General features: G+C 59.0%; 1 protein-coding gene across 3 annotated transcripts in view; it reads right to left on the bottom strand.

Annotated features, from left to right (window-relative positions):
* Positions 1 to 534: 534 nt before the first annotated feature.
* The window catches only part of POU6F1 (POU class 6 homeobox 1), a 32,677-nt gene continuing 22,247 nt past the window's right edge, over positions 535 to 10,964 (bottom strand). For 2 of the 3 annotated variants that reach the window (XM_075901684.1, XM_075901685.1), the window contains exons 7-11: positions 9,964 to 10,092; positions 8,241 to 8,459; positions 6,892 to 7,030; positions 5,621 to 5,795; positions 541 to 4,792 (exon numbers count right to left, since the gene is read on the bottom strand). In XM_075901684.1, the coding sequence (XP_075757799.1) occupies positions 4,447 to 4,792; positions 5,621 to 5,795; positions 6,892 to 7,030; positions 8,241 to 8,459; positions 9,964 to 10,092 (1,008 nt within the window). In that variant the 3' untranslated portion in view covers positions 541 to 4,446. Of the gene's footprint in view, positions 4,793 to 5,620; positions 5,796 to 6,891; positions 7,031 to 8,240; positions 8,460 to 9,956; positions 10,093 to 10,964 lie in introns of all 3 variants that reach the window. The other variant, XM_075901686.1, reaches the window with a different exon arrangement.

The raw sequence follows: 10,964 nt of genomic DNA, 5'->3' as shown, positions 1-10,964 counted from the left end.
GTCTGTGGCCCACCTACTCCTAGTTCTGCACTCTGGCAGAACGGGTCATAAGAACATAAGAATGGCCATACTGGGTCAGACCAAAGGTCCATCTAGCCTGTCTGTCGACAGTGGCCAGCACCATGTGCCCCAGAGGGGGTGGACCGAAGACAATGATCAAGCGATTTGTCTTGTGCCATCCATCTCCAGCCTCTGACAAACAGAGGCCAGGGACACCATTTCTATCCCCTGGCTAACAGCCTTTTATGGACCTAACCTCCAGGAAATTATCTAGCTTCTCTTTAAACTCTGTTATAGTCCTAGCCTTCACAGCCTCCTCTGGCAAGGAGTTCCACAGGTGGACTACACGCTGTGTGAAGAACTTTCTTTTATTAGTTTTAAACCTGCTACCCATTCATTTCATTTGGTGTCCTCTAGTTCTTCTATTATGGGAACTAATAAATAACTTTTCTTTATTCACACTCTCCACACCACTCATGATTTTATAGACCTCTATCATATCCCCCCTCAGTCTCCTCTTTTCTAAACTGAAAAGTCCCAGTCGCTTTAGCCTCTCCTCCTATGGGACCCGTTCCAAACCCCTAATCATTTTAGTTGCCCTTTTCTAAACCCTTTCTAAGGCCAAAGTATCTTTTTTGAGGTGAGGAGACCACACCTGTACACAGTTTTCAAGATGTGGGCGTACCATAGTTTTATACAGGGGCAGTAAGATATTCTGGGTCTTATTTTCTATCCCGTTTTTAATAATTCCTAGCATCCTATTTGCCTTTTTGACTGCCGCTGCACACTGCGTGGAAGTTTTCAGAGAACTATCCATGAGGTCTAGAGAGCCTTTCGCTTGCAGTGTGCACTCTGAAGCCAGGGACTGGCTGTGTCTAACTCCGTGAAGAATTCTACCCGCGGCTAGAGGAATGAATGAAGACTGGCTCTGTAAATTGGCTGAGGACTTACTCAGCATTCATGGGTTTCTTGCCCAACTAGCTGGCTGAATTGGGAATTGCCTTCTGCTAACCCAGGTGGTTGGAGCTGCGCAGAGCTGAGCCTCACCATTGGTAGCAGCAGAAGCAGCTCCGCATGTCTGGAAGTTGCTCCATGCAGCCCTCACTTGGAGGGACCCTATCACATCCCCGCATGCCCTTTCTCCTCTCCTGAGACTGCAAATACACAAACTGTGCGGGAGCCACACGCCACATTAAATGAAAACAAGAAAAAAGAAAAAATACTGTTTATTTCACACAACTACATCAAGTGCATCAGTCTAACAGAGCAAGACGGCCAGACCCCGGCCTGGCTCCCCACCCTATAACACCGTCCTCTCTTCCCCCCCTTACACCAGCACTCTGTGACACCCGCCGGCTTCTCTTGAGACTTAACTGGGGCGAGGAGGAAGGGCCCGCCCCACAAGGGCTGGCCACGTGTGAAAGGAAGCCCAGGAGATGCGGGACTGGCAATAGCATGGCGGCTTCTGATTGACCCGGGGCAGTGTCTAAACCACATCCTGCTGCAAGGGATGGCAGGAAACTGCTTTTGCTCCCAGCTCTGCCCCCGCCTGGAAATCACTTGACACACTCATTTCTTAGGGGAGGGAGATGGATCACCTTTACTAGGGAGGAATTTGCCTGCCAGCCGTCCCCTGGCTAGTCCACACAGAGGTGGAAGGACAGAAGCTCCAGGAAGAGACTTCCTACAAGTAAAATAGCCACAACCCTCCTTCTAAGAAACAGTCTTTGGACAGGTCCAGAAATAGCTCTTGAGCCCCCTGCTCTGAACGGGGCAGAGGGCTGGGGAGTTGGCAACGCCAGTGTAGCATTCAGGGGTGGGCGGTACCCTTGGTGGGAGGAGGCACGGCCTTCCCAAACTGCCCACACTCCACCCCCAGAATGCCTGCTGTAGGTGTACTGAGGGGCAGAGAGTTGCTGCCCCCCCCCCCCAGCGCCCACCCTCCCCAGTATTCCGGGGCCAGGGAGGGCCACCCCACTTCCTCTTGGTGCGGTGGGGGTGGGGCCTGAGCAGAAGGGATGGGGAAGGGGGCGGGACTCGGGGGGCAGCGAAGCATGTGGGGAGCAGCAGAATCAACTCAAGGCAGGAGACCAACCAAACCTCCTAACAATAACCAGCCGGGAAGCGGAGGGAGCCAAGAACTTCCCCGGCAGTGCAGAATCGCCTCGCTGTTGCCGGAAGGAGGCCTACCCGAGTAATCTGCTTGGTCTTTCTCCTTTTCCCCGCTGAGTCTGGTTCCCGGTCCTGGGCTAGAGACAGTCGCACTCCATTGTGCCCCAATAAAAAAAGGTGCAACAGAAGCAGCTTTTTTAAGCTCCGCACGGCACGTGGCCCCCGTCCTGCCCAGATCGGCTGGCCCCGAAACAAGGAGACGCGTAAACATTTGGCCTGGCAGTGTGTGACAGCGAACTCCAGCCAGCGCCAGCCTCCTGGAGCAGAAAGCTCACCCCTGGGGTGGCCATGGACCCCCTTGAGATTTCCATGGGAATAACAACCAGCCCCTGGGGACGAGTCCTGGAGATCAGGGTACCGCTCAGACCCAGAACCATCCTAGGACTAAGAGGGCTTGGTACAGATTCGCATCCTAACGGGTTATCTGACACTCCCTGACCCACACATGGGCCCCTGGCTGAAATTGTGCTGGGGTCTGACACCTGCTTGATGAACATGCAGGTCAGCAGAACCTCCCCGTCCCTTTCTGATGATCGACTTTGGGACTGAAATTTAGGCCTTGGATTTTTTTGTTTTTTGTTTTGTTTAGTAAATGTTTAGGCCCAGAGCAACCAGCACTGTCTCTTTAAGAGCAGCACCAAACGGGACGTTTCCCATTGTCATCTTACAGGAAAGATGTGCAGTAAATACAGACAGGAACAAGCTGGCATCTGCTCCCAGCTGGACACTAACACACCTTCCTCTCCGCTCATTCCACTTTTGCACTGAACCCACAAAGACAGATCCCGGCATGGACCCCATCCTTCTGCCTCTAGGGCTCGGGAGCACTTTGCAAAGGTGCCTCCTAGGCGATGGGGGGGGGGAGAGGATATGTTCAGGGGACGTCGGATGTGCTCTAAAAGGCTGGCAGTAGCGGAACAGACGGGAGTGTCCCCTGACTGTTGAGCCGCACAAGGAGGGGAAAGTGCGTAGTTCAAAGGATGTAGTTCAAAGCTGAAGGCTGCTCCTTCCCCCACCCTCATCCCTGGCCTGGTTTGTCTCTGTGCTACGCTCTCTGTCCTTTGCCCGGCCATTTTCCACCGGGGAGGAGGGCTGGCAGGCCCCCTTCCGGCTGGCAATTTGACAAGACAATTGCCAGATGCTCTGCCCCTCTTACAGCCGGGAGGGCTGCTCCTATGTCCCCATCCCCCTTTGGGCCTCAGCAAGAGTCCGGTTCTTTCATGTTCCAGGTCTCCCCCTTCAGAAAAGCCAGGCCCGAAAGGCAGGCATAGAACCCTGCAGCAGGAAGGTAAATGAACCTTGGCTAGTTCGGGCTCCCGCAGCAGAACTCCCCTCTGCAGGTGAGACGACTTAAGAGTAGTTTGTGTCTCCCAGCTAACAGGGCTGGTTCCACACCCCAAACCACAGCGGCCTTTAGACCCCCCCCGATGCCAGGCTCAGACTGTCAGGCTTGACGTCAGAAGGAACCGATGCAAACAAAAGACGGACGGACGTCACTTTGGTGAAGAATTTGCTTGGCCCGGCCTGTTCTGACCATTTCTTCCTACGAAACAATCCCATTTAGTGCAATTTAGCCTTCCGTTTCCCACCGGTGGGCAGGGGAGATATCAGGACGCGGGCGGCCGGTTCTCCGCTGGCAAACGAGGTGAGGAAGGGAGCAACCCGCTCCTGAAACGATGCAGCGACCCCGAACGCTAGCAGCTCGCCGTACCCCAGGCATCGTGCTTTGCGCTCACAGGCGGCGGGACGCCAATGAAGCTGCTCTGCCGGGGTGCCGTTCGCTCCCGAGGACTCGTGTCTCACACGGGACAGCCGGGCGCACGAAATAAACAAGGGATTGCAGCGGAACCGGCTTCACGTCTGCCTCTTCGCGGACGCCCACCCGGGGGAAACAGGAAATTCCGGAAAAGAAAAACGCCGCGCGTGTTACTGGCGGGGTTGTGGGGCACAGCAATGCACAGATCACGGGACTCCTTGTGCCCTGCCCCACGCCGACCCCCCCGTGGGGGGAAGGGAGCTGGGGACATCCCCTCGGCAGCTCTGGTACTCACGACAGGTTACACTCGGGAGAAGGAAGGAGCGAGGCGCGCGACCTCCGACGTGTGCACGGTCAGATCCTGTGAGGGGCACGACGGAGGAAGTAGCGCCCGGTGGCAGTCAGCGGAGCTGGGCTAGTGGCGGGGAGTGAGGATGGGCAGGGACAAGCCCTTGGGACCAGTAAGTCACAAAGTGCTCGGGGCAGGCCGGGCAGGGCCTTCTCCTCCCACCTGCCCCTTAGGGGATCTGAAAGACGTTGAGTTTGCTAGTGTTTTTGAGCGTCTGCCGGCGGTTGCAGAACCAGACCCGGACGACCTCGCGGTCGTAGTTGAGCTCCTTGGCGATCTCGGTGATCTCCTGGCCGGTGGGCAGAGCGTTCTTCTCGAAGTAGGCGTTGAGGGCCTCGATGGCCTGGGGCGTGAAGGAGGTGCGGCGCTTGCGTTTCTTGGAGGGCTCCCCGCCCACGAACTCCATCAGGTTCTGCTGCCCTTCCTGGTTCCGCAGCTCGGCCTCGCTCAGCCACTTCTCCAGCACGGGCTTCAGCTTCTGGGCGCTCTTGGGCGTGATGTCCAGCTTCTCGAACCTGCAGGCAGGGCAGCGGGGAGGGAGGGGGAGACGGCGTGAGGGTCCCTCCCTGCGCCGGGCACGGACGGAAGCTGCAGCAGGTGGGGGGAGGGACCCGCGGGGCAGACCAAGCTGGCGACCCGGGCGAGGGCCGGTGGTACGAGAACCGGGGCTAGTCAGGGGAAAGGACTGTGATGTGGGAGCTTCTGGAGACCCGTCGGGAACCTGCCCACAAAGGGGGGTCCGAACAGGGCGCTGGGTTCTTTTCCCAGCGCTGGGTGGAGAACGGCGGCGGGGATGGGAACTCAGGACACCTGGGTCCTATCGCCGGCTCTCAGAGGGGCATCAGCTAGGAGTGGAAGGAGGTCCCTAAAAGTGTGGGGGGGGCACTGAAGCCCGAATGGTGACCCTGCCCCCTGAACTCCCCCCTTCATGCCACCCACTCCCCCAAGACCCTGCCCCATCCCCCTGAAGGGCCCCCTACCCATTCTCCCCCTAGGTCCCTGCCTTTTCACCACCCCTTTCCAAGGCCCCGCCCCCACACTTCCCCCAAGACCCCGCCCCACTTGCTCCTCTCAGCCCCCTGACCCTCCCCCATTCCGGTGGACAGAGGGGGAGTCCTGACCTCTGAGGTCATTTCCGAGGCCTGGTAAAGGAGTGGGCGTCAGAACGCCTGGGTTCCCAGACTTGGGTCCGGTTCCCGGCTCTGGGGAAGGAGTGGGGCCTAGTGGTTAGAGCAGGCAGGCGGGACTGGGGGTCAGGACTGCCTGGCTGACTGTCCTAGCCGCTGTCTGGCCTGAACGCCCTGTGCCCCACCCCAGGCCCGGCACGGAACCCGGCGGCTCACCTGCAGATGGCCGACTGGCTGTAGGCCGGGCCTTCCGTCGCCGTCAGCGCCTGGCCCACCTGGGTCTGCGTCAGGCCCAGAGACAGGCGTCGGATCTTGAAGTTCTTGGCAAACTCCCGAATCTCCTCCAGGTTGATGCCGTCCTCCTCCGCGCCCGCGTGTGGAGCCTGAGGCTCTGGGGTCGGGAGGGGAGGACTGTTAGGAAGCGCTGTGTCCTCCGCGTCCCCCCATCCGGCCGGGCGCCATCGCCTCCCCCCTCCAGAGGGATCTCCAAGGGGGGGCAGATGCTGCCTGTGGCTGCCACGTCCCCTCAGGTTAGGGTCCCACTGGGCGGAGAAACGGCCCCTGCCCCAGGGCGCTTACAGTCTAAATAGGCAAGCGGTGGAAGGGGAAACTGAGGCAGGACGCTGTCCTTTGGCTTATTCTCGGGATGTGTCTCAGACAGCAGGCCGTCGGGACAGGGGTATGCTCGGTAAGTGGGCACCGGCGTCATGACAGAAATAACAACCTTAACACCGCCTTTAAGAACATACGAACGGCCAGAGGGGGTCAGACCAAAGTCCAGCTAACCCAGTGTCCTGTCTGCCCACAGTGGCCAATGCCAGGTGCCCTAGAGGGAGTGAACAGAACAGGGATCATCGTGTGATCCTCCCGTCGCCCATTCCTAGCCTCTGGTAAACAGAGGCTAACGGCACCATCCCTGCCCATGCTGGCTGATACCCACTGATGGACCTATCCTCCACGTAATTATCTAGCTCTTTTTTGAACTCTGTTAAAGTTCTGGCCTTCATAACATCCTCCGGCAAGGAGTTCCACAGGTTGACTGTACATGCGTGAAGCAGTACTTCCTTTGGTTTGTTTTAAACCTGCTACCTATTCATTTCATTGGGTGACCCCTACTTCTTAGGTTATGGGAACAAGTCAATAAGAACAGGCTTTTTCAGGCTTTTCCTCCCCACCGAAAAGAAAAGCTGCCACTTTGCTTTCAAAACCACACCGGAAGCTTCACCCTGCATGCACCAGTGACCCTACAATAACAGCCCAGCACGTGTAGCGCAGAGCTTGCCGGCGACCCTACCCCAACAGCCCAACGTGCGAGTACAATACGGGCTCCCTGTCCTATACTCTAACCAGTAGACCCTGCTTCCTCTCTTATGAGCACCAGGAGACCCTCGAGGGCCTCAAACATGCTTTGATTCCTCCCAGAGGAGCACACGCTACCTGCCCCCTCCCCGCCAGCATGAAATGGGCAAGACCCGAGAGGTGCTTACTGGAGACCAGCTGGCTCACTGTCGGGGTCTCCGAGCAGGTGATGGGAACAGGCACAGAGGAGGGCTTAGCGGCGGGGGCTGGGTTTGCGATGACCACCGCCGGCTGGGACAGAGCAGGGGCAGGCTGGATTGGCTGAATCTGGGGACATAACAAACAGCACGGCTCAGATGAGGGCCATACCGATATCTCTCCCTTAGAGATGTGTGCGTCTGTCTGCGCGTCCCTCTGTCTGTCTGCGAGTCCGGTTGTTCAAGAACGCCTCTTAAATGGTAAGAATGAGGGCCACCAACCTGGGCAGGCAGCTTCCTTTTCTCCTAACTACACGCAAGGTCACGGTTCGGTTGTGCCAGGACAACGGGATGTGCCTGGAATGGGATTGCTTTCCATCACATGGAAAGGGAGGGGGCTGACTGGAGGGATGCAATACTGCAGAGTGACCACTGGGGGGCAACATGTGCAGGGGAGAGCTGTACTGCAGCCGCACCAGGAAGGAAGTGGCCAGTGGGGGATGGGGCTCTGCCATCTTGCTGGCCACTGGCCCAGGTAAGTGGCCTCCCTGTCCCAAAGCACGGCCCCAAAGCCAGACCTGGTGGGGGAAACCCCGCCGGCACCACTGGGGCTGGGCAGCGCAGAGCAGAAGTCGCAGCCTGCTCCCCCAGCGCCGCATGGTCCCTGCTGCCCCTGGGCTGGTCCCAGGCAAGGCCGGGTAAGTCTTTAGGAAGTGTATATAGTCCATATGGATCGACAGTGGCGGGGCTAATCTCTCAGCTGTGGAAACGCCCTGGCCACCCACCCCCCAGGAGCAGGGCAGGGAGAACTGTGCTCCAGCATCCCCACGTTTTACATGGGTTCCCGGCTGCAGGCAGCCCCGCGCCCAGGGTCTCAGCTGCCCCACACCCAGGACTGCAACTACCACCAGGGCTCTGCCTCCAGCCCCACGCCTGCCCCCAGCCCTGCCCGGGTTCTCTTCTCCCCACGACACGGCTCTCTTCCCAGCACCAGCGATGGGGGCGGGCGAGTGGCAGCTCGGTGCAGCCAGAGGATGGGGCTGGCCGCCGGGGCCAGGGCTGACCGTGCCTCGTTGTCCTGCCCCGGTGGTAGTGTGTACCACCTACGCAGCTGTGTATTCTGCGTCTGCGCAAGGACGGCCCTGGCTGCAGGGCAGAATCTGGCCCATAGAAAGGCAACCGGCACAAGCGATTTGCAGCCAAAACTCTTCCATTCCAACATGCCCACGTCACCCACCTCCCCCGGTCCCTGGGAGCGGTCAGGTGCTGGCCAGCTGCTGCGTGTGGCCGCAGACCCCTGCCGGTTAGATGTCCAAGAAGAGGCCACCTTCGGAGCTCACCTCGTTCTTTGCCGGGGACTCCGGGGCGCCAGGTTTCCTGATGGCCGCCGTCTGGATGGGGCTGCTGGCTAAGGTCGCGATGACTTGCCCTTGGGCGTTCAGCAGCAGCTGCGGGGTCACCGCCTGTACCTGCAGGTTCTGGGCCGGCAAGGCAGCAGGGGCGGGGCTGGCCGTCGTGATGCCAGCCGGGTTCACCACCCAGGGCAGTGTCCCAATGACCTACCGAGCAGACAAGAAGAGGACCTAGATGCAGGGTCCCCTGTGAGCTGTACGCTTAGGCGGCCCCCCAGGAGAGATTCAGGTGCTGCCCAGCAAAAATAGAGCCCCCCTCATCTAGCAGCATGTGTTTCTTCAGGTGGTGCACATCTGCGCCTGCCTCGGTGCACAGGGCAAAATTTATTCTACACGTGGATGGGGAACGTGAGAGGGAACATTGTCTGGGTGCATGGCATGCCAATATCCGTCCCCCCCATCTCTTCCTGCAGGATGCGAGACGCTGGCTGGGGTGGGCAGCGCTCTGGGGTGGGGGACTGTGCACGGCTGGCAGGGTCGTGCTCACAGGCTCCAGGTCTGATGGCCACATAGGGGGTCAGGAAGAAATTTCCTCCTGGTCGGATTGGGAGGGACTTTGATTTCACCTTCCCCAGCAGCATGGGCCACGGACATTAACTAGGGTCAGCTGGGCGTATCTCACTTACTCAATGCCTGGGCACCGCTGCTCCAGTTCGGCTCCATGGGAACTGTAATACTTGGATCCTATTCTGGTTGTCAGGCTCAGTATGCAGGAGCCCGGGGCACCTTGGGGGTTGCAAGGCCTGGGGCAACCCCTCACTCCAGTGCCCCAGGTGTGGGGCCCAAGGCAGCCACGTCGCTGCAGGCCCCACCCCCACCTGGACTCTGCTCCACCCCTTCCCCAAGCCCCGCCCCTGCCCCACCTCTTTGCTGCCTCCTTCCAGCAACAAACCAGGGGATGAAGGGGGCCTGGCATGGGGCAGCCTCGCCTCCCCCCTGCACTCTCCGTAGCGGCACGATCCAGGGCAGCCTGCTCCGCCCTGCCCCCTCTCCTGGCCCACGGTGCCCTGCTTCTCCGTGGCAGCAGGACATGGACAGTCCAGGGGTCCCACACCCGCAGTGGAGCGGGCCGGGAGAGGGCAGCGGGGCAGAGCGGACCAGGCTGCCCAGCCGTGCTGGATCCTGCCGCCACGGTGGGGGGGGGACCCCTGCGGCCACCCTGAACCCGACCCACATAATCCCTGGGTTCTTCCCATCCACAGGACGGCTGAGGCGATGGCCACAGGGCCCCCCCAAAGCACGAGGCCTGAGGCGTCTAGTGATGCAAGAGCTCAGAGCAGCTGATCAGACAGTCCCTTCTGGCCTTCTCTGTCCTGAGCATCAGCTCTCGGGAAGAGGAAAGATGCCCAGTGGGAGACTTTGTGAAATCCCCCGGTTGTCTCAGAGCCCATCATAGGGTGATCAAGCATGAAAAATCGGGGTGGAGGGGGACCAGGGCTCGCAAGCTTTTGTGGGCAAAACCCACTTCCTCAGATGAATTGGAGTGGAAATAACAGAAACCAAGAGCTCTACAGAACAGCAGCAGACGTAACCACAGGATTACTCGTTGTTTTTCAAGTTACAGACTCACCCCCCCCTTCCCCACCCCGGCTGCGATTTTTTAACCTATAAAACCAGAACCTCCGGTCACCCTACGCCCCTCACCATATACCTGTCCCTGGGCGTTGGTCAGGATCTGGCTCGTTATCCCCTGGACGCTGGGAATGGTGTTTGCGATCACGGGGGCGGCGGCCAGCGAGCTGAGGAGCTGGGTTTGCCCCCCAAGAGAAGCCGCGGAGATCTGCGGAGAAAACGGGAGCCAAGGGTTACACCCACACATTCAGCCGTGCCTTGTGGAAGTCCCACCCCCTCCAACTCCCCTCTTGGGGGGAGGAACCCTTGAGAAGTCTTAGGTATTGATCTGGCCCCATCTTAGCACCTCTTAATCTTTATTGTAGGATCATCTTCCTTGGTGGGCAATGGGGAAATGAGGGACAGAGACCAGAGAACAGCCCTGGGCCAGGCCAGGCCCCATCGTCACTACTATGCAGGCAAGATTCAAGCTAGCGCAGGGACGCTACCCCATGCCACCGCCACATCTTGGCTGGCAGCCTACCTGTCCCCACCAGGGCTTAGCCGGGGGACGCCTGAGAGACAGCAAGGAACTGAACCCACAGCCTCCAAGTCCCAAGCTAGCGCTATCACCACTAGACCACGCTTCTTCTTTGTGGCGCTACCTTCTGAAAGACTCCACCTCTCTCAGCTCTTCCAACACCCTATCCAGCTTGCCTCTGCTCTGCCCAACGCACCAGCTACTCTCACTGCTCCCCGGGCCCTTTCTCCTGGGCCGCTCCCAATGCAAAGGAAAAACCCCGGGTCAGAATTAGAAATAACGCCACCAGTAGCCCGCAAAGCACTTTATAAAGGGGGGCATCATCAGCCCTATTTTTACTGATGGGGAAACTGAGGCACAGAGGCAAAATGACTTGCCCGAGGTCCTCCAGCACGTCGGTGGCAGAGCCAGGAATGGAACACAGCTATCCTCTCTCCCAGGTAGGTGATCTACCCATTAGGCAACACTGCCCCCCCCCAGGTATAAATGACGATGCAAGGAGCCCAAATCAGGCCCCATTTTGCGAGCTGCTCCGTCAGTACTGACTGCCCAACGGGCAG

The sequence above is a fragment of the Pelodiscus sinensis genome, chromosome 19, assembly GCF_049634645.1.
Source record: "Pelodiscus sinensis isolate JC-2024 chromosome 19, ASM4963464v1, whole genome shotgun sequence".
Lineage (NCBI taxonomy): Eukaryota > Metazoa > Chordata > Testudines > Trionychidae > Pelodiscus > Pelodiscus sinensis.
The sequence above is the reverse complement of the archived record's forward strand: the minus strand, read 5'-3'. Positions and strand labels throughout refer to the sequence as shown.